This window comes from Nelumbo nucifera, chromosome 7 (genome assembly GCF_055504915.1).
Source record: "Nelumbo nucifera cultivar China Antique chromosome 7, China Antique-T2T, whole genome shotgun sequence".
Lineage (NCBI taxonomy): Eukaryota > Viridiplantae > Streptophyta > Magnoliopsida > Proteales > Nelumbonaceae > Nelumbo > Nelumbo nucifera.
Genome location: NC_142655.1, coordinates 32642794 through 32669673, shown reverse-complemented (window position 1 = coordinate 32669673; position 26880 = coordinate 32642794). Strand labels below are relative to the sequence as shown.

The 26880-nt window shown below is 38.7% G+C and overlaps 2 protein-coding genes across 13 annotated transcripts; one reads left to right on the top strand and one right to left on the bottom strand.

Moving 5' to 3' along the window:
• Nucleotides 1–1570: 1570 nt before the first annotated feature.
• LOC104598278 (uncharacterized) lies at nt 1571–9627 on the bottom strand. Of its 11 annotated transcripts, XM_088890949.1 has the most exons (16): nt 8962–9614; nt 8114–8331; nt 7652–7849; nt 7259–7324; nt 7052–7138; nt 6863–6962; nt 6503–6729; nt 6323–6426; nt 6144–6234; nt 5974–6054; nt 5753–5880; nt 5477–5568; nt 5175–5275; nt 4178–4259; nt 3962–4028; nt 1571–1805 (listed from the first exon to the last, which is right to left on the bottom strand). In XM_088890949.1, exons 3-11 carry the CDS (start codon nt 7721–7723, stop codon nt 5815–5817), a joined length of 894 nt encoding a protein of 297 aa, XP_088747075.1. In that variant the 5' UTR covers nt 7724–7849; nt 8114–8331; nt 8962–9614; the 3' UTR covers nt 1571–1805; nt 3962–4028; nt 4178–4259; nt 5175–5275; nt 5477–5568; nt 5753–5814. The 11 variants fall into 11 exon arrangements, with proteins under 11 accessions (XP_088747075.1, XP_088747074.1, XP_088747076.1 ...); XM_088890948.1 differs by lacking the exon at nt 8114–8331 and having other exon boundaries at nt 8962–9627; XM_088890950.1 differs by lacking the exon at nt 8114–8331 and having other exon boundaries at nt 7652–7844.
• A 1119-nt stretch (nt 9628–10746) lies between these two features.
• Nucleotides 10747–26020, top strand: LOC104598277 (pentatricopeptide repeat-containing protein At1g62350-like). 2 transcript variants are annotated; one of them, XR_016078418.1, is made up of 4 exons: nt 10747–11368; nt 17369–17755; nt 25740–25861; nt 25970–26020. XR_016078418.1 is itself a non-coding variant. In XM_010260248.3 (3 exons), exons 1-3 carry the CDS (start codon nt 11030–11032, stop codon nt 25767–25769), a joined length of 756 nt encoding a protein of 251 aa, XP_010258550.1. In that variant the 5' UTR covers nt 10748–11029; the 3' UTR covers nt 25770–26020. The 2 variants fall into 2 exon arrangements, 1 of the variants encoding a protein (XP_010258550.1); XM_010260248.3 differs by having other exon boundaries at nt 10748–11368; nt 25740–26020.
• Nucleotides 26021–26880: the final 860 nt, after the last annotated feature.

Below are 26880 nucleotides of genomic sequence, written 5' to 3'. Positions count from 1 at the left end.
CTGCAACTGCCACTAGTGCAACACTGAATGTTGAGCATGTGTTTGATGACATTGATGAGGCTGAGAATTCTGGAGATCCTAACCTTTAAGCAAAGCCGGTGGAGGGAAGTAGTTTTGCAGAAGGAAGAGTTTTAGGAAAATGGAAGTCATATGCTGTAATTGTTGCTGAACAAGTGTAAGACATTGCTACACATCTCGGGAAACTTGCATCTGCAGTTGAGAGAGGGTTTGATTTATTTAATAAGGAAAATGTGTATGCCGATGTTATGAGCCTAGAAGGATGTTCAGTAGCGTTTTTGATGAAAGCATATGACTTCTTAGTTGAGTCTAAAAGTCGAATTATGACATTTTACGGAGTGGAGCCAAATTTGAGGAAGACATGGCTTCAAATGAAGTTAGGGCTTCCATATTGAAGGGATGGATAAAAGACTTAAACTATTATAACTCACATTTATTAACAAACTAGGTACTAATTATATATGACAAAAACTTGTTTTGATGGTTGAGACTTTGCGTCCATTTTGTATATTTTTTGGGGATGCATTGGCAATTTGATTGTTGTCCCTTTTTTTTGCGATGGTCAATCTACTTGTATTAGGTGGAATGAATGGTTATATTTTACCACAAATGGATTTATTGGTATATGGATGATTATGACTACATGGAATGAATAGGTTGAACTATTGGCATTGATGAACTAATTACAGGTTAAAGACAAATTCAAATGATTTATTGATGTATGTATGACTTTTTGAATGAAATATGTTATTGAATGCAACTTCTTTGATGTACCAACAGGTCCAAATAATAGAGCAATTTTAGTTCCTAGTAGTTTCTTTTATGAATGCATGCACATGTTTTTTATGGATGAGTACATTGAGTAGACCTATGAACAAATTCTATGATGAATGAGCAGGTCCAAATAATTAAGCATTTCTTACTCTTTTTAAGTAAAATTTTTGAATGAGCAAGTTTAATAACACTATCATGCCATGTGGCAAGTTCAATCATATGTGTCATACATTTGGGGGGTGCAAGTTGTCATAAAAGTAAATTACATGCATTTTTTTAGTTGACAAATTTTCTCAACAAACAAACACATTATAACTAACTGAGAAAATAAATTTTCCTTTTCTCATCCCATCCTTTCTCAGTCCAATTTTCTCAGCAATCAAACAGACCCTTAGAGACCAACCGTGAGGATCTTCTAGGAAGGACTTCTCTTGCTAGATGCTTTGCACTTCTTAAGTTTTTTACAACATGTTTACTCTCAAAGAACCATTCAACCTAAAAGGTTAAGCTGTTAAGTGAGGTCCTTGAATAGGTTTTATTCTCTAACATGCCCCCTCACATGAAAGCCCATTGGGCTTGAAGCATGGACAGCACAGGCCCACCCATACTTTGTGCTGAAACTTAATTAATTATAATGGGGGTGTCGAGAATCGAACACTAGACCACTTGGTCAAAGTGGCTCTAATACCATCTCAAAGAACCATTCAACCTAAAAGCTTAAGCTATTAAGCGAGGTCCTTGAATAGGTTTTATTCTCTAACATTTATTGTGGCCAATTTTGCCTTCATTATATTTCTGTGATTTCTTATCCTGAATCCCTTCGGAAAACACTGAACCCCGAGTCCTTTTACAAGTCCTCTCAGATGAGTTGTCAATCTGAGAACATCTAAAAGACAAAGGTGCAAGTATTAATGATACACAAACCACCACAATAAATATTAGTACAAGACTTTGTTTAGGTACAGAAATTACTCTGAGCTCTCTCTCACATTTATGGGAGTACTGCTTCTTTCCTGCACAGAAGAAGATTAGTGTTGACACATCTTCATTCTCTTCATTAACTGGTATTAAATTTATTTTATTCTAGATTTCTACATGCACATACCTGCAACAAGTTGAGCAGTGAAGCACAGACGAAGAACTAAGTCCAGTCAATATATATGCTCCTAATAAATTTCTTATTGAGGTGATTGTTGCAATTATTGAACTGTATTTAGCCTCTTTGGGTCCAGGTTGGAGTTAGTAGCTCTTTGGACTTGATACATTTCATTTTTATATGTAGACAAAGCTAAACACATTTCTTATCAGGCTTCTTGGTCATGAGCGATGGGATCTTTGATTTGGGTCTTAGAAAGGATTTGAGGGATCAAGAAATTTTCCTTATTATCATGGACTTTGGTTATATAACCCTTGTGGTCTATTCTCTTGTATCTCTTTCTTGAACATTTTATCATCCCCATCCTTGGCCATGCAGACTTTTCCAGAAAAAGAGGTTTGGTCACTTCGATGTAAGGTCAAGGCTTTCTCTTGGGAGGTTTATCACTCAAGAATCAACACTGATGAAACAACAATGGAAATTTTTTTATAAGTAACAATTCTTTAAAGTTTCATTAAATCAGTAAAGATAAACAACTATTACAAACTTCCCCGATGGATGCACGAGGTGCAGCCTCGCTCATAAAGAAAAAACAGCACAAGAATACAACTGAGGCAATATAACCGATCCCTAGTTACCCCTTGCTTAGCTAATGAATCAGCCGGAACATTAGCTTCCCTCCCCATCCATTGTATAATCAAACTCATCTGCTGTGTTAACCATCTGAAATTCATTTCGTCTCGATAGCACCATGTCACTGAATCTGAATCTTTTAGCCAGCCTACCACCACTTTGGAGTCCCCTTCAATCACCAGGTTTTCCAAATTCATCTCTTTTCCAATCTGAACACCTTTCAGGACTGCAAACAGTTCAACCCTTATAGAGTCTCCTTTCCCCACCAATTCAACCCATCTCTTTTGCAATCTGAACACCTTTTGGTTAAATCAGTTCGGTTAATTTGGTTTTCAGTTTCGGTTTTTAGAATTATAATTTCAGTTAACCGAATTAACTCAAGATTACATACAAAACTCTAGGGAGAGATAGAAAGATTTAACTCTCACCTAGAGAACAAACAGGAAATTACAAGATTGCCCAAAACAATTGGCCCCTTCCCACCCCCTGCTTTGCCAAGTTATCAGCAAAGGCATTTCTCTTCACCCAATGAACTTGAATTTCCACTCCCCTCATTAACCACTTAACCTCCCTCCTCTCATTAGCATAGATCAGAAAACCATTACCCTTAACTAATTTAACACTAGCCGTGAGTCTCCTTTAATAATCAACTTCTGAATGTTCAGCTACTTTGCCTTCCTTAAACCTACCAATAAAGCAAACAATTCAGCTCTAAGAGAGTCGCCCATCCCAATGGGACCTGAGTACAATGCAACCACCTTCCCACTTTCATCTCTGATTACACCTCCAACACCTGAGAGTCCTATCAAGGAAAAATATGAGGATTGTATTCAAGCCCAATTCGACATGAGAACTCAACAAAGGCAAGTGACAGTGGTATTGCAGGGTTTAACATTGGCATGACCATTGAATATCAACAATCCGATCATGGAAGATGACTCCAAAGTGGTAGTGCGATGGCTTAGGAAGGAAACTCTGATCCCTTGGCAATATTGAAACACTATGAAAGGAAATACAAGAGTTGGAGAGAGGAAGAATCATAGTTAGTAGTTGGGTCCAAAGGTCAGCCAATAGAATAGCTGATGCATTGGACAGGCGAAAGGTAATTGGAAAACAACTGTTTTGGGGACAATGTTCTGAATTGTAATATAAAGTATATAAGACTGAGGATTTGGGGCTAAGGGGCTTTGACAGCCTTAAGTAATGCCATTGTAACTTTTACATTTTTTATTATTTGAATGATAAAATTTGTATTCATCAAAAAAAAAAATCAGTACAAGTATATAGGTCTGTTAGTTCATTTAATTTAGAGAGTAAACAAAGAGGAATTTTTCACATGACAATATGCTTTGGGGCCCAAAGGGTCCCATATGTTACTTTCCTGCATTTATTCATGGGGTACATTTCAGCTTAATCTGGGCAGAGAAGGGAAAGACATACCCATTCTTCAGCATATGTAGATGGAGGATCTCCACAGGTGCTCTGATCAGGCTCATAGTTCACCAACCTGTCATTTTCAGCATGTGCATTTTGCATCTGATTATCCAAATCCAGCACACCACAATTCTGGAAAGGGGAATCTGATGTACCCTTGACACGACTTGCAACTTCTGAAAACTGCATTTCCATGGAAACACTAGAAGATCCAGCACATACCTCACTTGGGGTTCTCAAGGCTGCCATTATCGAGCAGGATCAAATCCTCACAAGTTTTACCAGTTACTAGAAGATTCCTTTCCTGCAAAACATTAGAATTTTCATTGTAGACTGTTTTGAAATTTTCAGGACAAGTGCTACCAAACTGTGAACTATGATGTTCAGATGACACAGGGCAATTTTGTTGATCCAAGTTTATTTCCAAGACAGAACTAGAGGCTGTTTTATGGGGAGGCTCTGAATGAAGAGTTACTACTTCTCCATCCATTGGGCAAGATTCCATACTGGAAGCCACTAAGACCTTTAAACTTGAATTGGGAGTGGATACAGATGGAAATAATTCATTGTCTTCCTTTAAATTCTCAAATACTTCAGGATTACTGCTTGGTATTACAGTAACTCAATGACCCATCAATTCCATCTTCACAAGCAGCCTGCAATTGATCTTCATCATTCAAAATTGAATTTAGGTAAGATCCACTATATATGATGTCACCAGCAGTTTGATGCCCTAAATCGCTATTCTGAAGTTGTAATGTTTTCATTTGCTCATTACCATCTCCCAGCCTCCTAAGTTCCTGATGAAGAACCTGAGACTTGCTAGGCACTTTCTGGTAAATACACACCTCATTCTTCAAGCCTTTAATCCAGTACATTTGAATTCAAATCAACATGAAGGTTAATCTCCTCTTCAGACCACACATAAAACTGGAAAGATTTAAGAGGTACTTCTGCAGAAATCCCAGCAGAAGCAACCTTGTTCTCCACTGAACAAGGACTGGAATTTATGTTCCTACATTGTGGAGAGGGAGAGAGCACAACAAATCTGATTGGACCAATAGGACACATTGGGCATATATTATGAGGTCCGGAGTGTGGACCAGTATGGAGTAAAAAGTGCTTTTGCACCTCCATCAAAACACAATCCAGCTCATTATCATGCCTAGTAGAGAGTAAAAAATGAATACACAAGAAGGGAATGAACAATCTGACTTACTGCATGACTCATTGCTTTGAGCTAAGTCATTACTCCACTTAGGGGATGCTGTGTCGCAATATTTGGGCGCCGATCTCCCAGTGTAGTACATCAATCATTTTCTAAAAAATAAACACCCATTTAGTAATCATTAATGAGCACAAACGTAAACCATTTAATCGAAGCCATGTTTTTATCTACTTCATGACAAAGACCCCACATTTGCTAAAACTACACAAAACATGTAACGGTCAATGTTGTTGGATGCATGGGACAATCCTGCATGTGCAAATAACCATAAAGATTGTTTCATTTTAGCATACCCTAGTTGTTCTGGAATTGAGGTCGCAAAATCGTATGGCCACCCGATGATACCAGGAATCATTGGCGCCAACTTCTCCCTTAGTTTTGATTGCTGACAAAGAATTAAAAACATAAAAATGGATAAATAAGCAAACTGGCTGACATGCTCTTAATTAATTAGTTAGGAAATGAAAACTTCATGAAATACGGACAACAAGTCTAGCATGCACTCGGTTGCAAGTGGTATTCATGGAGCTATAAGTATAAGCTAGGATTTTGCATTGGATGACACCAACCACCAATAACTACCAATGTGATCTGCCCATTATTGGTATAAAGACCTTCTCCGATGCCAATATCAGATTGGGCTGCAACCAATTGAATACATCTGTATCACGGTCAGCCGGTTGCCAGCAAAATAAAGCTACAATATGTAAAGAAATTCATATAAGTGAAAAGCGATTCAATGCCAAGCGGAATGCATTTTAAATACAACTTATTACTCCACAAGGCTTACCGGGGCCATCGATGACACGTAGCAGATTTTGATTGCATTTGTGGGTCTTGCACTTAACAAGAACCCATATGCATCAATCACCTGCAGAACATCGAGGAAAAGGTCATCATGGGATACACTTGCACCAACTATTAGCAGCCCTATGCATTGCATGTGCAACAAAGATATACCTTGTCATATACCCAAGCAGTTGGGTCAAATAGGTGACGCATGCATCGTGCGCTCAACCAAAAATCATCATTACTCCATATGTATTGTTGGCTGCAATAATGGGACTCCATTCATTAGAATCAACCAAGAAAGGCGGTTAACAATAAGGCACATGGAGGGAATGGGGGTGCATTCTTACTCTCCCATGGAACTATACAAGAACGACTTAATCACTGCCAAATCATCTTTTTGTAGCGTCTTCTTATTCTTAAAGGAAGACCAAATTGATGGTCCATTGGGAAACTGCGACAAAGACATCGGTAGCCACTATGCAAATAAGAAATTCAAACCTACAAAACAGCTAGTAATTTCATTTCACCTTCACTTGTTGCCCTTTCTTTGAACTAGCCACAATGGCAAACTCCTTCGCAACATGCCTATGCTGCCTTGGAGCTTGATATGGGGAGACCACTGCACTACTTTGGAACCGCTCTCTTTGAGCCTGTTGTGATCTACGTTGGTACATGGACATAACGGAGGGTGAAGGCTCAAAGATCTCACAAAACTGGGTTGTCGCTTCTATAGTAACCCGTTCAAGAGAGTTCGCTGCAACAGTGTTCACGGGTAAATCAGCAGGTGGCACGGCGCTGAGATCATATTCATCTTCATGCCAGCAGGAGGCTAATTCTAACACACCCTCGCTTGGATGTTAGCATTGCTCGGAGCCTATTCACCTTACCGCGAAGCGCTACATTCTGCTTCATCGTCAATGCATACTGGCTGGCCTCCGTCTGAAAAATTTGGTATTTTAATGATTCCATGCAACTTTTACAGAAACCCTAGACACAAAAACAAATAAATTCATTAGTAAAATTCATCAAATGCCACGTGAACTATTAATTGAACTATTGACCTAGGCCATACATACCTTCCTCCCTTTACACTCATAGGGAGGATCAGGGTGATCACTCGCTCCATGCCTCTCCTCGTTACTTGGGCCACCGGTCTCACCAACCTAATTAATATCACAAACATGTAATTATATATTCTTCAACCAATATGTAATGGGTACAACACATCTTCACTGTTCTAGGATTGGAATTAACAAGAATATAAACCCATTAGTTATACTAACCGGGACCTTTGCACCCACATCCAGTAAGGGCAGCTCATCAGCATTGGGGGTTAGAGATTCAACAACCTAAAAGGGGTTCAAGTGTTAATAATTTGGATTAGGCATCCCCAAATCTTAAGATCAACAAATCAAAAAATTGATATCATGATTTAAGGATGTAAAGTAAGTACCAATTCAACTCTAACATTCCTCAACACATTTGCTTTATTCACCTTCCACCAGTACCCCAACTTCACCCACTTAAATAGTTGGGAACTGGCAACAGGAACTGATGGAATGAACATCAACACATGCTCATACACCCAAACCAATAGCATGAAGCAACTAATAAGCATATGATGAGTAGGTAAATTTAAGATACATGTTAACCTTTAAATGAACATGATAACTAACCAATAATGCAGTGCTGCATCCAATTAGATTTCCACTGATGCCGGATGCGCCTGTGCTAGAACCCCCTTCCATATTGTATATGAGCCTATCTAGGTCAGCTACCAAGTAATTACGCACGCATCTTCCCCATGCATAATCTCCAATACCCTCTAAGTCATCAATATAAGCGGACCAAATGGAACTTACACGAGAACTACCCTGCAAAAACAATATAGAATCAAACATGTACATAATAACCAGCTTCACAACCTCCTCAATGTACTCATCGCCATCCAAGCAAACAATGTTGTTCAACCAATGCACCATCGCATCTAGCTCTACATTGGACACGCAGTTTTTTGGCAAGTTGAAGGATGCCATGAACGATGCCTTACTAGGCAAGCCATTAAACAGGTCAACAGTGTTGCCCTTCAGGCTAAGCCCAGTGATCAAGGCTACATCATGTTCCGAAAATTCAAGTACCTTGCCAGCTATAGTAAAGCAATGGGTAGTCGGGTCCCATGAATGCACAATCTCGCTCAGTATGCTAGCTTCGACCCTGACATGTGGGACAATTAAGAAATGAGCAAAGGGGGTCTGCTGAAGCCTATCCTTATGCTCCGATTCAAAGGCAAACTATCCAATAACTCACGAACACATTTCGTGGAGCATCGTGAACCAATGATGGGACCTAACATTTCCTACAATGAAAATAACATGAGTAACCTATCGCCACAATGTCTACTTAAAACATACCCTATCGTAATCAACAGGAAACTATGTTACATCCCACTTGTAGCTATTAAACGAAAGCATGAAAGCAACACACACCTACAAATGCCTATTGTATTGAGTTAATTACTATTTTAATTAATTTCTTTACTTATCTATGAAAGGGCACTTTTGCAATTGTCCTATTCCATATAAGTATTATACTTATGGGTGAATCGAAAGTTCTTTTCTTCTGCCAATTCTCCCACCCTATTCCATCATAAACAATTTTGAAATGCCAAAAGCATAGATAATTCTACCTGTAGTATAAGAACGCTCACATATGAGATATGATTAAACAATACAATAACATATGGGAAGGAAGTTTATAATTCTATGTAACTTTCATTTTTTTCATCTACGAGTTCTCTCCTTTTCCCTCCTTTCTTTCCTTTCTCAGATAATAGTGGTTTTATTAGCAATGAAGGGATATCAAATTTTAGGAACATTTGAACTCTCATCAATGCATTTATTATCAAGGTCTACTTAGTTAGAAGATGACAATAGTGAAAAATAATTAATCAACACATTTTTTAAATGAGTTATGTAACTAGGATTACCAGAAACAGTGGACGCCCAAGGGCACAACTCTACAGCTGCCAAGAGGGTAACTCTGCAACTCGAAATTAGGTTGAAAGCGTTGGAGACAACCGTTGGCGTCGGGAGATTTGAGGGAACAACGACAACAACCCGGAGGGTTAATATGATAGAGCTCGTAGGATTTCAACAATCCTTGAGCCGAGAGGAGGGGACACAACGCTCGCCGATGAATTTTATCGCTGCCTCTACTGTAGAATACACTCGCTGAGATTGAAAGAAGTCCCAGGCTCGCCGACGATTTTTGTAGCTGCCTTTGCCGTAAAATAAACACTCTGTCGAAATGAGGAAGGGGAAGAAGCTCGCTGGCGATCGTTTTCCATTCACCCCGCAGTTGTATAACAAAACAATCGTCGGCATTCTTTCGGAAACCCGAATATATTAGACAGAGGGAGTGCAGAGAGAAGGGGGAAGAACCAGTAGTAGGCGTTCTTTGGAAACAACGAATCTATTAGACACAAGGAGCGCGGAGAGAAGGGGGAAGAACCAATCGTCGGCGCCGGCGTTCTTTAGAAAACACGAATCTATTACAGAGGGAGAGGGAGAGTGGAGAGAAAGGGAAAGGCCTAACGGTGCCGAGTTATTATAAGAGAAAGCGCGAAGAGAAGGGGAAAGGCCCAACGGTCGCCGAATTCGAAGGGGCATTTTCATCCGTGTTTAAGTAGTTACTCCCGATACACTACGGGAGTATTATGGATACAGCATACACTACGATTAGATATGGATAGATACGTATCCATGTATCCGTATCGATACGATATGCTTTTGTATCTGGTCGTACCGCACCGTGTTGATAGATACGGTCTAATACACACTGATATGGAGGTGTACCCGTGTCTACTTTGTTAAAATTGTACATAGAGTACTTTTGGATTGTTTTTCATATTTTAATACAAGTTAAAAATAGTATAATGAAAAATGAAATAAATAATTTAAAATTTTATTTAAAAAAAAATAATAAAAACTAAAAATTATAAAAATAATATATTAGATGATTTATATATTTTATTTTGCACATCTTTATATGTTAAAAATGAAAACATAGTTATTATTTGAAAAAAATAGTTATTATATAAAAATACTAAACAAATAAAATTTCCTAACAAAATTAATGAAAAACAGAAAATTATAATTATAAAAACTGAAACAAATTATAATTATAAAAATTGAAACAAATAATTTAAGATTTAATTTTCCCAAAAGATTTAATAAAAACTGAAAATTAAATATAATTTATTTTATCTACCTTAAATGATTTATTTGTTTTATTTTACAATTATGTGTAAAATAAAAATATTATATGTTAAAAATGAAAACATATTTACTATTTGAAAAATAGTTGTTATTTAAATAAAATACTAAATTAATAAATAATCTCAAAAATTAATAAAATTTGAAAATTATAATTATAAAATTGAAAGAATGATAATTATTGTACAATGTATGAGTGTTCTAAAATCCCAGTATTATTTATTGTAATATTTTTCTTCATATAACCTATTAAAGTATGCATTTCTCATATCTTTATATCTTATTCATATATAATTCGTCTTTTATTTTAATATTATTAATGTATTTATATGATTCTTATATATTTCGCTAAAATATCCAAACATTTTTATATATTTTGTTCGTATCCATATACTTCCAAAGCGTATTTTAATTCATATCCATATCCGTATTTCACTTATACAATACGATATCCGATACTTTAATCTTTACAAGGCCGAGCATATAATTTCGGCGCTCACTAGAAAACTAAGAGCCCCATCAAATAGCTTGGCCCAGAAGAAAATAAGCCACGCGTCCGGGAAAAGATCCAGGCATAGTCGAACGGAATTGCAAAATCCGGCGAGTTTCACAGGCTTTCTGCCTTTCTCCACGCACAATTAGTCCTTTTTGTTCTTTCCTTAGATCACTGACAAAGATACCCAAAGTGGGATAAGGTCACCGTGCACGAACTAAAAAGGTTTGAAGCTTCGATCACTGTTCAGAAGCTCACTCAACCCTCCTCCACTAAAACCTCTTGTCATGGGCTGTCTTCATTTCCAGCTTCCTCAAATGGGTTTGTTGGAAAAGCCTCGTAGCTCCATTTTTCTCAACAAACACTATCGTTGCTCCCTCATGGCAAGTCCTGGTTTGTATCCAAAAGTTTCATGTGGTTTAAGGAGTGGACCAAGAAAACCTTTATGGAGATCGAGGGTTCTGTCCACAGAAGCAATACAAGCGGTTCAATCGCTGAAGTTGGCGAAATCCAATTCTAAATTAGATGAGGTGTTCAGTAGCAGACTTAGCAGGCTCTTGAAAGCCGATTTGATAGCTACCTTGATGGAGCTACAGAGGCAAAACGAGTTCGAATTAGCCCTCAAGGTATTGATTTTTCTGCTATCTTCTTTATCATAATTTAGCTGTCTTGCTTTCTTTTGATTATTATTTATTTTAGGGTTGAAAGTTGATTAGGTGTTCGTTAATCAAATGGATGAGTTTAGATTGCTAATACAACATAGAGTGCATAAAGTAATTTTGCTTTCTCATTGTTAGCTCTGATTTATAAAAAATATTAATCCTCTATATAAAATTACTCTAGTATTTACAGGATCAAATATTCTCAGATTATACTCTTAAATGCAGTAGATGACCATTCCAATACCAAAAGGAAAGGGGTTATTACTATAGTTTCTTCAGTTTTGATGAATTTGCTTAAAACCATATTTTTTTCTTTTTATCCTCCTTAACAAAATCTCTTTAGTTGTTGCTGTTGGTTAGAAGCAAGAAAGTCAATAAACCACATATATTGATTTAACAGGTTTTATTTTATATTTGTTTATAAATCTCGCTAAGATAGAGGCTTGCTAGCAGTAACTTATTTCATTTTCTGTTTCTGAGTGGATCTATTATGAATTATATGTGTTTATAACTTTTGCGATGCTAGTAATATATTCTGTTAGGAATTAACAAAAAATTGATGTCATTTAGTCAGAACACATTGTGTGTGCTAACATAATAGAGGGGAAGACTTCTACCAATAAGGCAATGGGCATCCTCTGTGTGTAGCACATTAGCTACGGCAGTACTTCTATCGATATGTTTAATTAGACATCAACATTTAATGAAAATCTGAAAGAAAAAGTCAGTTAGCCTTTAAATTTTCTCTTGATTTTGTAAAAGATGGAATTTTCCCCTGACAAAATAAGGGATGGTGGACAAAGCCAGAGGCCTTTTAGACCTGGTATTAACCTTTAACCTTTAAGTCCTTTTCCCTCATTCATGTTTCTGACTATTGTAACATCTTTGTCAGAATCCATGGTGGCAGTGAATTCCATCTGATGGATACTTATTTTGTCTATTTTCTGCTTAGAGATGGTTATAGATCATATTAAAATAAGTTGATATATTGTGTGTGCCAATGTTTTAAAACGTGGAGGCGTGACGCGAGGCGTTCCACTACCTAGAGGCGTGAGGCGTAAGACTCCCGAACACTAGGAGGTGTAAGCCTCCTTAAGAGGAGGGGGGTTAGGAGGAGGAAGGGGAGGAGGATGAAGAGGAAGGGGGGATCTCATTTTTTCTTTATTTTTAATAAAAATCTTTTATGTTAAGAAGAATAAAGATGCATAAACTCAAAAAAACAAATTGGGCTGCATCGAAAAGGGGGCGGGGGGTCTCGCCCCCCAACCGAATGGGCAAGGGGCAAACCACTTTCTTTTCCCTTATCTTTTCTTCCCTTCCCTTTCCTTTCCTTTTCTTTCCTTTTCTCTTTTTTTCTTCTCTTTCTTTTCCTTTCCCTTCCCTTTCTTTTCCTTTCCTTTCCTTTCCTTTTTTTTCCTTTTTTCTTTCTTTTTCCTGTCCTTTTATATCAGATGTGCATGAGGCACATGAGGCATATGCCTCTAGCACGCCTCATGAAAAAAGCACAAGAGGTGTACGCCTCTTGCACCTGAGGCGTATGCTTCAGAGGTGTCAACGCCTCTGGTGTATGCCTCAAGGCGTTTTGGGAGTGCCTCGCCTGGAGGCGCGCTTCTAGGTGTACGCCTTCCACGCCTTTTAAAACACTGGTGTGTTCCATCTTTCATCTAGTGTTTTAGAAGAGAAGCATAGGTGCAAGTAAAGCACAAGGGCCTTCTAGCGTCCAAGGCACAAGGCAAAGCATGTGCCTTTTCGAAGCAAGGCATAATTTTTTGAAAAGAATTAAAAAAGCAATAATACATAAAAATGCAAACATGGATTTTAAAAGAAGTCAAATGTTTTAGAAAAATATATTGGTTCAAATTAAAATACATAAGCATGACATATAAAAGAGGTCAAATGTTTTAGAAAAATATATTGTACCGAAGTGCTTCGAACACTCAACAATTCAATGAAACTTGATATGTGTTTTTTTTTGGTAATTAATTTTCTATGTGTTTATTTATCTCTCAGTTTCAAGAAGCAAGTGTGATGTATTGATGTTAAATATTTTGCATTCCTAAATCGGTCATTTTCCACCATAAAGGTCCCTTAGGGGTTTGGCTTAGTGCCTAGAGGTGATCATTCTTGGCCCAACCCAACCCAGCTTGCAAATTTTTGGGCTTGGGCCCAGGTTTTCGAGTTCAGGCCTGGCCCAACCAGCAATATATATCATTGTTTTCATGGTGTCTAGGCGGTTCTGGGCAACACTGAGCGGCCTAGTCACCTAGTCACCTAGGCGGGTGCCTAGGTGATAAAAATTTTATAATATAAAACTTACTTTGGATAGTTCCTAGTTTTATATACCATTCAGCATGTACATTAATTGAAAAAATAGCAATTCTCTTTAGTAAGAACATTAAATTTCCACTAAAAATGTGGTAAATAATCACATCTAAAAGATAAAAATCTTTTACGTATATTAATTTCATTATTTTCAAAAATAATACTACTACAATAAGTATTTAATAGAGCAATTTTATATCAATTAGCAGGTAAAGAAGGTTATTAGATTTATATAATAAATATTCAAGTTGGAAAGTAAAATGGATTATATATCTATATATAATAAATACATACATACATAAATACATACATACATACATAAATACATACATACATATATATATATATATATATATATATATATATATATATATATATATATATAAACTTTAACACATACGTTAATACAATACAACAATATAAATGATATTATAAAAGGCACCCGCCTTGTCATTTTTGTTGCCTAGGTGGGTGCCTAGTCACCTAGAAGGGCGCTTAGTTGCTAAAAGTCAAGGCGTTTGAGCGAGGTACCCAGCCAAGGGCGCCTAGGCGATGCCTAGACCTGTTCATGGGCCGGGTAACCGAACAGCCCAGCCCAACCCGACCTGTTGTAAGTTGGGCTTGGTCATAATTTTAGGCCCGTAGGCTCGGGCTCGGGCCTAAAACACCTGGCTCGACTTTTTTTTGGGCCAGGCTCAGGCTTTCTCAAAAAAGCCCGACCCGAGCCTGATTCCGACATGATACTATATATTAAATAATAAAAAATATATTTTATTTAATAGAAAATATATATACAATATTTTTTCTTTGTTCTTCTCTTTTTTTTCAAGTAATAGTGAGATGTTTATTATTTTTGAGTTTTGAAGGTTTTTAATATAAATAGAACACTTTTTTATTGAATAAAAAAAGAAAAAAATTTCTGTTTTCAAATTTCTAGCCGGGCTTGGGCCCAGGCTTCGGACTTTTTATGAGGGTTGGGCTTGGGCTCAGTACCTAGGCCCGTGGTCGGGCCGGGCTTGGGCTCGGGCTTGAATGTATTATGTTGATACATAGACAAAGCCCGACCCATGAACAAGTCTAGCGACGCCTTGAAAACTATTATATATATATATTATAATATACATATTCATGAATCATGAGTTCACACATGTATCAACTTCCTCATAAGTCAACTCGCATAGGGGGTTCTCGAAGCTTCGGTGAGCGAGCAAAATGAGCGAACCGTAGCGGAGTAGAACCCCCTATTTGGTAATGTTGTTCATTCATTCATCCTAATAAAATATCTTTTTAAAAAGCAATTAAAATTATAAAATCATTATATTTTATGTGAGAACCAAGAATTTCAGACCCTAATATGGACTTGTTTGGGCTTACCTCAAGGGACATGGCATGGGGTTTCGGGGCGGAGCCCTTGGCCTAGGCACTAGGTTCAAAAAAAGAAAAAAAGGGTCAAATTTTCAAAAGGCACACGCCTGGGCTGAGGCGCAAGGCGCATAAGGCGCACCAGGTGTGTGCCTTTTGAAAGGGCTGCACCTAGGACCTCAGCGAGCCGCTACCCTAAAATGTGCCTCGCCTTTGCACCTAGGTGCACCTTTTAAATCACTGGGAAGGATTTACCTTTTAAATCACTGGGAAGGACTTAGCTTGGAATAGAATGAGGTTGGATCCCCGTCACTCGTCATAGAGGATGGCTTCCCTATTTATAGAAGTGAAGGAAAGGTCTATGTTGCATGAAGCAAGAACTTGGAATATTCTCCAGTTTAGGCAATGTCTAGAAACAAATCCCGTCTATCCTCCCCCTTAGGATGTGCAAGCTTTCTCCAAGGGTGATGCATGTCAATACGACCCTTAGGTACAACTAGTAGTGGTTTCCTTGGGGTACTGATCATGCGTCTGATACTCTTAGAATTACCTTTGCACTTTGTACTCCTTAGACCTGTTCACGGACCAGTCTGAGTTGGGTTTGGGTTGGGCTTTGTCTCTATATTAATAGAATACAATCAGGCCCAAGCCCGAGCCTGGCTTGACCATCAGGCCTAGGTCTTGAGCTCGAGCCCAACCCTCATATAAAGCCCAAAGCCTAGCCAAAAAATTGAAAAAAAAAGAGTTTTTTCTTTTTTATTCGATGAAATTTATTTATATTAAAAGACCTCAAAACCCAATAATAAAAGATCTCACTATGGCTTGAAAAACAAGAAGAGGAACGAAGAAAAGAACATATTATATGTATATTTTTATTATGTAAAATGCATTTTTTGCTATATAATATATTATCAAGTTAGGCTTGAGCTTGGGATGGGCTTTTTTGAGAAATCCTGAGCCTAGCCCAAAAAGAAATCGGACCCGAGCCCGAGCCCACAAGCCTAAACTCATGTCCAAGCCCAACTTATAATGGGCTGGGCCAGGCCGGTCTGTCGGGCTACCCGGCCCATGAACAGGTCTAGTACTCCTAATTTGGTCTCATGAGGTTTGATCTGCCTTGCAAGGTGAAGTTAGTTTAGCCTTGCAGGATTTGACTCACAAGGTCAAATTAGTCTTGTCTTGCGAGCTTGAACTAGTATTGCCTTGTGATGCTTGGCTTGCAAGGTCGAATTAGTCTTGCCTTGCAAGGTCAAATAGTCTTGTCTTGCGAGCTTGAACTAGTATTGCCTTGTGACGCTTGGCTTGCAAGGTCGAATTAGTCTTGCCTTGCAAGGTCAGATAGTCTTGCCTTGTGAGGCTTGTGTTGTGAGGTTGAATTAGCCGTGCCTTGCGAGGATTGGCATACGAGGTTGAATTAGTTTTACCTTAAGAGGCTTGGCTCGCAAGGTCAAATTGGTTTGGCTGCATGTGGTTTGATTACTACCTTTGTGAGGTCCCATGTTGGTGGTATATCCACTGTCCCACAATAAGAATGAAGTAGTGAATACAATTACTCTAAACCTTTTGGTTTGATCTTAGAATCAAATGATGTATATAGGTATCTCTTATACAGAAAAGAAAAGGGTGAGATTGTTATTGTCCATCAGAGAAAAATTTTATTGTGTATATGTTGTTATGGTATCATGGATTATAATCGAGTTTGTAGGGTTCCTGGCAAGGAGAAGAAATCGCCTATACAAGATCTAGTCCAGTGGTTTGGATCCAATTGCATACACGTGTACATGTAGTAATAGCAGTAATGCAGTTTGTAGGGTTTTTAGGTAGAATAAGCAATAACCTATGCCACACTTAGTGCCTGTTTGGGAGGGCTGAAGTGCAGTTGCTTCTGGCTTTCTGAGGTGGGCCCTACACTGACTGCCTTTAAGCTATGTTTGGTGAAAAATTCAGAGAGCCCAAATTGGCTGTCAGTTGGTGATTTTTTGGGCTGTCCGCTTGATCCTATTTGGATAGCTTAGCCAGAGTGCCTCAAAGCTGCTCAACCAGCTTAGCTGAATGTTCAGCTTAGCCCTCCCAAATGGATACTTGGTCAAACATTTTGGATCTGAGTGCAAATGTAATGATTCTTGGTTGATTTTTGGTATAACAAAAGTATAGTTTCCCATTTTCTTCCATTGTTTATATCTAGATTTGAATTCTGTATGTCTTCTTTTATTTGTCTATTATAAGTTAATTTGCTTGAGTTCATTTATCTGTTTTATCTGAACCGGATCAGGGTTTTAGGTATTCAAGTTTGTACAAAAGGAGGTGTGGTATAAACCGGATCTGTTCTTATATTGTGACATGATCTTTATGTTGGGAAAGAATAAGTTGATTGCAATGGCAGAAGAACTTTTTGTAGAACTTAGGGATGAAGGATTAGAACCTAATACCAGGGCTTACACTGAGATGATTGGAGCATTTCTACAAGTGGGTATGGTAGAAAAGGCAATGGAGACATATGCATCAATGAAGGAATCAGGCTGTATCCCAGATAAGTTAACTTTAACTATTTTGATTAGGAACCTTGAGAAGGCTGGAGAAAAAGAGCTTGCATCAACTGTAAAGAAGGATTGTGATGAATATGTGGATTATCCAGAAAATTTTCTTGATGAAATTGGAAAGAAACATGTAAGAATCCAAGTTGTCTTTACTGTTTTACTTCATCTTTGTTTTGTTCTAAATCTTTCATTACTCACGTTGCTGATAAACTCAATATCCTTGGATATATTTGTGCTTATTGTAACCTATATATTTGCATGTCGAGCGAATTTTCAAATCAATATGTAACATAGTGGCAAAAGTTAAAGGTGAATAAGATCACCATCTCATTCCTTTTGGGAAAACATTTGAATCCCATGTGAAAATTGAGAACTTAATATATTTATAAAAGACTTCATTCAATACTAAAATCTTCCTTTCTACAGTGCTTCCATAAAAGTAGTTGTAAGAAATAAAACCCTAAATGTAGGCCCAATTGATGTCCTAAAAAAAATTCTAATAGACAAATCCTATCATTGGCATCCTTTATGAAAAACAATCATAACTCAAGTTATATCAGATTCATGTGATTTTTGTCTCCTTGGATATCTAACCAAAAAAGCATACCCAGTGACACCAAAATTATACAAACCAGATGTGTTTTGAACCCCAAAATAAAGGTATGAGGAAAGTGAAGAACATAAGACACCCAATGTGACTAGAAATAATAACAATCCTACTCTAACAGAAAAAATCTAGGACTTTTGACCATTTGACCATCCTTGTCTCACATCTCGGGTTTATCATTGGTTGTTCCGAACTTCCAGTACATTTGGTGCATGATACTAGTACAAATCCGCAGTAGCTTTTTTTTCTTCTTTCATTGAAAAATGTTGATCTTCTGTTTTTTTTAGCAAGAAAATAGATTTGTTGTCCAACCTATATTACTAAGAATTCAACTGTTCAAAGACTTGTTTGATCCGCATGAATTTCCTTGAAGTTTTGTGCACTTCCTTGATCAGGACTTCCACAATTTTCTGCAGGGTTAAAGTATGCAGCCTCATATGGATTCTCATCAATTCTATGATGAATTATAGATTCCTGAAAATATCATTCCATGCATTAATCTTGGCCTTGTACATAATAAGTATCATACTGCTCTTTATGCATTGGAAACAACTTGTAAAAAAGCATCTTTATATGGATCAACAATTTCACATCGCTGTAGTTTTTTTTTTTTCTAAGAAATATTATCATTCAATTGATTTCTGGGTTTGTCTTCAATAACTTGTTACTTCTATATGATGTTAGATGATCTATGGAGGAAGTAGCAAGAATTGAATGGCCTTTGTTGGATAGAAGCCTAGCTGAACTTTTCGAGAAGCAGTTTGAGGAAGAAGGGAGAAAAGCTGTGTTTGAAATGGATACCTGCAAAGCTCTAGGCTCAAATGGTTTTACCATACGGTTCTTTTACAAATCTTGGGATATCATAAAAAATGGATCTGATGAGAGTTAAGGAATTTCATGAGAGAAGAATTATTAATGTTAGCAAATGCTACCTTTATGACTCTTATCCTAAAATCAGCTAAAGTTGTGAGTCGTAAAGACTTTTGGCCTATTAGTTTGATAGGGAGTCTTTACAAGGTGTTCTTAAAGGTCTTTTATCTTAGATCGAAGCAAGTTTTGCCATCAATGGTCTCCCAAAATCAAGGAGCATTCATTTTGGATAGACAAATTGTTGATCAAACTTTGATAGTTAATGAAAGTATGGAGGAAATGGGGAAAATAGGGAGAAAAGGATGAGTTTGCAAAATTGATCTGGAAAAGGTTTATGACTATGTGGATTGGTTGTTCCTAGACTTGGCCTTGAAAAGTGTGGATTTGGTTGTTTGTGGAGAAAGTGGATCAGGGGCTTCTTGCAATGTTTGTCACTACTCTATCATGGTTAATGGCAGTGCGAGAGATTTCTTCCCCAATAGAAGAGGTCTCTAACAAAGAGTTCTTTTATGCCCTTTATTGTTTATGATCATAGTTGATATACTTAGCCGACTGATATCAAAGGTAGATAACTTGGGAATCATTGTGGGGTGGTGAGTAGGAAGGAACCAGACAGTGGTTTCTCTGAAGGGATGAGAGATCCATCGTATGGACGCCCAAATCTTGCAGAATAAGGTGGGCGAATTTAAAAAAAAAATTCTCTCCCTTTCAACTGGGAATCGTATTCCCTATTTAGAAAATCACATTTTCAAGGATCAATCTTGAACCATAAACTAAATCAGATCTGAACAAGAACAGTAGGAGAGGATTATACCTGATACAAAGAAGTAATATCTCCCAATGGAGGTGTTCACGCCCAAGGAAGGATCCAAAGACTGCTCCCACTAAAGATGGCGTAGTGTAAGATGGAGCGGAATCAGCAGTGTTCTTCTCCAAGAACCTAGTCCTTCGCAAGAATTAGCAGGATGGCACATGAGTACAGCTTTCTATCAGTCATTTCACAAAGAATTGATATCAAGATCAAACCTTGACTTCTCCCACTTTGTTGGAGATCGAACAGGCAATGTAGGCGGCAAGAAAGAATTCTGTAGGGTTGCTTAATTCTTTCTTCTGTGATTTCAGCTCTAAAGAGGATGTGAGTATGTCTCTGCTAAAGGCTGTCGCCCCTCCCTTCTTTGTAACCCTAAAAGATTGGCTCCTAATCTTATTAGAAGTTGTTGATCCAAGTCATAATTGGATCAGCCATCCCTTTGGGTGATAAGGATAAACCCTTATCTTATCTACAGATTGGATCAGCCTTCTCCTAATCTCATTAGGAAGTTTCCAGATCTGAATCACATCCAGATTTGGACTCTCTGAGTGGAAAGGGTTAAGTCCCTATCTTATCTGCTAATCCATTCCCAGAGTTTGCCCCATATTTAATTGCTTAAATTAGCCCAATTCGAAATGGGCTTTAGGCCCAATAAAGGTTATGTGCTCACTTAACCTTCCTAACTGTTGCCCAGTTGGGCTTCCTTGTATGGCGTGGGACCCAAGCATTGATCTACACATCAGTCACATGGGTTCAGCCCAGCCTTTGTTACAAGACCTGGCCGAATACACTGTTATGGACAGTGCACCTCTTGAAACCCATCAAATGGGCTATATGGGCCCAACACTTACCCTAAGTGGTCTCTGGGCCAAGCCACCTTGTAACACCCAGGGACTGTGGGCAGATGCAAGATTAGCCCATCAGGTATTATCCTTAATGGTCGTACACTTAACTTCTCAGCCCATAATGATCAAACACTGCCCGACAAGAGAGGACTTCTCCCTCGGCTGCAAGGAACAGTGCTGCACTCTCAGTTTATATGGATCCCGGGAATTAGAACCTTTTGCAAACATTTTAGAAACCATAATATATATATATATATATATATATACTTTTATATCTCATATAAAATATATTTTGCAAGACAAATCTCAACGATTGAAATCGGCTACCGGTAGTCTTGGTTTCCATCAGAGAGAATGCATCCCCGATCATTACCCAGATGAATTCTCAGACTGTCCCAACATACCCAGGTTTTGACCCCCGCTAAGGATCTCACTGATTGGTACATCAAAGACAGCCCAATCCGACACTTAGTGCAGTATCATAATCGAGTCTAGGGGTTGGGTGTAACTTTCTAGTTTTTCCCATTAATCTCCAAGGTCCAAGGCAATATTGGAAATTTGGTATGGTTCAAAGATTCAATTGATCCTACACTGCATGTGCCTAGGGTCTCACCCTGGCGACTGAGACAGGCCACCCCAACCGACTTGGTGGCACATCAGTGTCAGCCTTATCAAGATAGGTCTCCCCAGACCGACCCACCGGCTGTGAACATTCTAAACTAACACGAGTCTCATTAAGTGTCCAGTTTAAGGGTACTACATAGAAACATACTAAGGGAACATGAATCAAATATGTACTTTTATTCATTTACAATAAACTCATAATGTACATCATTCTAATTGAAGCTAAGGGCATACAAAACTGTCTAACATTCTCACCTACTATTTGCAGATGACATGGTCATTTTTGGCTAGATTGAGGGTGGGGGAGAAGCCTCCATTTTTTTTTTTTGGAAAGTAAAAAAGAAAATTTCACTAAAAGGAAGAAAAAATTACAATCTGGATAGGTGATAAGGTAGCACCTAAACCACTGAGACTACAACAGAATCGGAGCAACAAAATTTCCAGATTACAAATTGAAATACACTACCTCCCAATGACTAATATTAAAAACTTCTCTCAGCACTGAGAGCTTTGGCAGTAAAAAGCCAACAGCAATGAAACTGCCCACAGCCACTGAACCACCCCCAACTTTTACCAACTCCACGGACCTTCACACCCAAGATAGCCACTCTGATCCTTCCTCCCCTCCCCTAAACTACATAAGCTTCCAAAGCCCCTTCACTCTTCTTCAACCCAACCGTCTTCCTTTCCCAACCCTGCAAAGGTTGTTTTTCTTCTTGGGGGTTCTCGACACAAGAACTTTTCACTTCTACTTTTTTTATAAATTCTTTTGTATTTGTTAGTCAGACCTGCTCCGACTACACCTTCTTTTGGTCTTGAGAAAACCTTTGTGACATGAACCATGCTAGATTACTCGATGCTCTGGGATTTCTTGGAATCTCCAAAACATCACCCTTAACATCCCCGTCACTCCCTTTCCTTTTACGGCCCAAATCAACTCCTAATCTTCTGATGGCAGCTTTGTGAACTGAAGAGTCAGAGTTGTTACCTAACTTGATTCCATTAGGTATAGTCCCGATCAGTCTTTCCTTCCTAATATCTCCTCCTAAATCTTCTTCTACAAGTAGCGTGCTCTGTTGGCGAATCATCGATCTCAATAAATCCACCACAAAGATCTCCGATGGCTCTCATGACGCTTGGACACCAGAGAATCAACGGGAGGCCAAAAACTCTGATCCAGATCGTCTCAACACTGCTAATATCAGTCTCAGACTCTGGGTAGAAACACCCCGCGCTAGGCCCCCACCAGTCAAGCAATAGAGGGTTCTTGCCCATCTGCCACGGACCATTCTTGAGAACCCACTCTGCTTCGTTCCTCGAAGGTAAGATAAAGAGGAAGAGCTCGTCAGCCATCTTCTTCACTCTAACCCCTCCCATTCCTACCCACAAATAACTAGCCCATGCTTCCACTTCTCTAACTCCCTCCCCCCATCTGAATCTTTCCACTGGGCAGTTGCGTAAAAAAGCTCTTCTCGCCTCCACCCCAGCTGTGTCCGTGATAACCACCATTTTTTCATTAATCTTCTTCAGCTCTGGTTGTCCAAACTCCAGCCACATTCCTGCCGCCGCTGCTTTGCTAAATGAAAAATTTGTCCTTTTCCTCGCATCCAAATCTCCCTGTTGTACCAGTTATCAGCTTCCCATCTCCTTCTCCCTTGGCGCCTTCTACGATAGAACTCACAATCCATTATCAAACTGACATAAGAAGAAACTGAATTAGAACTTTTAAGCACATGTGCACCTAAGAGCCAGCCCTTCAGATTTAATGAACTTGTTTTTGTTGTAAAGGGTTTTTCTCTTAACAACATCTTGTTTTTTTGATAAATGATTGAATTTTATTCAATAAAATCAATAAGATATTACAATACAGCCTTCCCAAAGGAGGGGCACGAGCTGGTACCTCTCCACAATAGCAACAATGTACCACCTCAGACTAGTAACAAAAAATTTACAAAGCTGCCCAGAATAACTGTTCCCTTGAAACCCCTTGTTTAGCTAACCCATCCGCTATGGTGTACAACATCCCCTTGTTTTTGTTGTAAAGGGTTTTTCTCCTAACAACTTCTTGTTGTATTCTCTTTAAGTCCTAATAAAATTTCTTGAGTTGCTGATCAAAACAATAATAATAGTAATGATGATGAAATACTTATATCCACCTAGACATGCAATATACTATGGCCTCCATATATTAGCTTGTACCAAATGAAAAGAAACCTTACTCATTTTATTACTAGCAAAATAGTTTGTTCTACAATTTTTGGAAAGGTAATAGACTCCACATTTCAGACTAGAACTGGACACAAACTAAAATAGACTAGGAAAGAAAAATTTAGAGAGTTGAAGGAGAACAGCTAAGATGACAATGCCATAATCTTATTTGACTCAACTTATCATTAACATCAAGACTGCAATACTCAAGTTGACAGACCAAACCCTGCTTTGATGATTGATCAAGAAGGTAGACACCATTAACTTCACATCCACTTCCAATCATCCTCCCCATGCTCACGTCTTGGAAGACATAGTAAAAAAGGAAAAAAAGGTTATACAATAGTTATAATTTTTGGTAAAAGAATTGATAGGTAAGAGATTTGTATGTAAATGTGAGACATAAAGAACATAATTAAGGGACAGATTATTATTTAGCTTAACTTCAATCAAACCTGAAATTGGAGTTTTAGATTCATTAACTACTGTGTCTTACCTTTGCTAGAGTGGAGCTATAAAAGGTAAAAATGGGAAGACATACCAGTCACGTGGTCATTGGCTCTATCAACAATCCAAGGGCTAGGGCTAGGGTACAGTACATAATTTTGATAAGACACTAGAAGGTTCCTATGGCTGCATACCATCTGAATGATGAGGCTCAACTTAGGTATCAGCTGTTTAGAGAGAAAGTTGCAGTGATGGATTCGAAGACATTGAAGGAGGGTCTTCATGAATGGTTTGGTCCCATGCAGTATGAAGACTTCTTTTGAGGACCTCACCAAGAAGCGATAAATAGGGAGTGTAAGGGACCACCACACAGTTTGAGAAGTTGCTGAGGCAGGTGTGGGAAGCTATCCACAGCCCAGAAGATTAGTTGTTTCGTCATTGGGCTCAAGGAACCTATACACATAGACGTCCAAGCTGGTTGGCCGACCACCCTCACAGCTGTTGTAGGCTTGGCCTGATTGTATGAGAACCACCACCAACTGCTCAAGGAACCCATCACATGTCCTGTGTCAATGCCCAATTGACCTAGTACATTCACCATAAAGAAGCTCACTCCTGTAGAAATGTTTGATAGAAGAGAGAAAGGGTTGTGCTTCAATCAAGGTTTAAAGTATTGATACGGTCCGATACGCCGAATAGGGCATATTGGACTTTAAAATCAACACTCGTTTATTTTTTTTGTCTTTTTTTCAAACATGTTCAGGGCAGTTAGTATAAGGCCTGGCTACCCCCTGAAGTAGGTCTTACCCCGAAACTCCCTGTATGTCGCATATCGGTGGATCACCGACATGATACGTATTGACCAGTAACAGGCCTATATGTTGCGTAGTTTTGATCCTTGGCTTCAATTGGAAGGAGATCACCCCAGGCACTATTGCAACTTGCAAGAAATTGTTTTTGATTTAAGGTGCTGGCCCGAGCTAGGTGAAGACATGGATGTGGGCATCAAGGATGCAAGATGAAGCCCTTTTTCCCGTCTCCAAGTTCAGCCCTTGAGAACAAGGGAATTTGCAAGGGGGGAGGAGTTTGTTATGTGCATGGTGGTCGGTGATGTGCAAGGAGTCCAAAAGAGCCACGTTTTGTGATCTAATCTCATTATCGTTGAAAATTTTAAATTTCCTGTATCTAATAGGAGTAGGAGAATAGGCATCTTGAAAGACCCACTGGCGTTAAACTCTCATTCTTGCTATTATTTAAGCGTTGGATTCTGTAGGAAGTAGGTTAAATTATTGAATTACAGCATCACATAGATTTTCATCTCAAAAAATTCTCATAACTTGTGCATTCGGTTCTTGTTCAAACGTTTCTTCTTCTCCATGGGACCCAAAGACGCGTGTAGCTCAAACGTACCAGTGACAGACCACTCCTGTTCGTACCATTTCACCTCTCTTGCTAATCATATTATATTATAGTGAATTCATGATTCATTCTTACAACATGGATTCTTTATGATGCATGCATGCTGCATATTGAAAGTTATTCATTGCCTCTATCAACATGTGTTGCATAAAAGATGTAGCTCATACACTTTCTAGACAATGTTATGAGGTAAACCATTTCTAGATGTATATTCTCATGAACGCACTGTGTTTGTGCATTAATGGGTTATTGAAGTTTCTAACTAGTTCTTGTACTGTGTCAGCCAAAGAAGAGGACCGTCGAGCTTGTTTGAGAACAATAGCCAATTGCACTACTGAACCATTTATTTGCAGTGAAGATTAGTGTTGGAACATGGAAGGAACTTTGACGACGTGAACAGATGTGGTAGCTCCATTCTTTAATATTTTTATATGTTCAACATTTTCCCTCCTGCGTACAAAATGGACAGGAAGCTATATTTATTTGTTATTTTTTATTAATTGGTGTGGACAGTGAGCTCTTCACAATCTTGTTACTTTATGTGGGCAAGAAGAATTTACATCAGAGACCAATGTTAACACGACCAAGGTCAATGAAGGGGGAAATGCCAAGGTTTGGGAAGTTAGTGCTCGGGAGGCTGGTGCCGATGAGGTTGTCGAAGTCGAGGACGAGTCGAAAGGGCAAGCCCTCGAGAGGAGGTTCAGGGAGCGGTTTTCCTTGGCTCCATGTAGCCTTTCTTCGACCGATATGGCTTGAATCTAGGAAGCTTATCGCATATCAAAGGAGTTTGAGCTGAGGTGTTCGGGGATAGGTGAGAGGGCCACTTTGGCTCATCCTGGGGAGGCCTGTGTATATGTCCATAACCTAGCCATTAGCCTTAGGTTCCCTCTAGACCCCGAGGTAGTGGTTGTATTGAGGTGGTATGGCTCCTACTAGTTCAGTTGATGTTGAACTCATTTCGGTATTTGGTCGGATTGTTTTGCTACTGCACTCTCAAGGAGAGCGAAATTATTCTACCAATGTTTAAGCATTTCTTCCACTTGAAGAAGCACAAGCAATGTTACTACTACTTGTCGGCTAAGCTGAACACCAAGGTACTCATTAGGGCTCCTTTTTCCATCAAGCACTAGGAAGAGGGCTTCTTCTTTGTCAAGCGCTGAGAAAGTTGTTCGTTTCCCCACACCCTATCCATTCCAAGGACGAAGGATAAGGACCCTTCTTAGGTTGAGCTGTCGGAGGAGGTGGTGGTTTTCATAAGGAGGGCAATGCGGGTACACATCAAGGTGTACACATCGTCTCGGATGTTAACCCTTGTTGGGTTGATGTGTCTGCCAGTTGACCGACCTCAGTCTGGCCTATAGATTACATTGTTCCTTCTCGATGAGCTTCTTTCCATTCGATTGATTTTGATTGACGTGGTGTCT

What these genes read in the sequence shown, in the direction of transcription:
- LOC104598277 (XM_010260248.3), top strand. Translation starts at nt 11,030, where the DNA reads ATGGGCTGTCTTCATTTCCAGCTTCCTCAAATGGGTTTGTTGGAAAAG. An exon ending in AGTTCGAATTAGCCCTCAAG is followed by an intron (nt 11,369 to 17,368) that starts GTATTGATTTTT and finishes TCAGGGTTTTAG; the next exon opens with GTATTCAAGTTTGTACAAAA. An exon ending in ATGAAATTGGAAAGAAACAT is followed by an intron (nt 17,756 to 25,739) that starts GTAAGAATCCAA and finishes GTACTGTGTCAG; the next exon opens with CCAAAGAAGAGGACCGTCGA.
- LOC104598278 (XM_088890941.1), bottom strand. Translation starts at nt 7,593, where the DNA reads ATGCTTATTAGTTGCTTCATGCTATTGGTTTGGGTGTATGAGCATGTG. An exon ending in ATGAGTGTAAAGGGAGGAAG is followed by an intron (nt 6,963 to 7,051) that starts GTATGTATGGCC and finishes TTTTGTGTCTAG; the next exon opens with GGTTTCTGTAAAAGTTGCAT. An exon ending in ACGTGTCATCGATGGCCCCG is followed by an intron (nt 5,881 to 5,973) that starts GTAAGCCTTGTG and finishes TACATATTGTAG; the next exon opens with CTTTATTTTGCTGGCAACCG.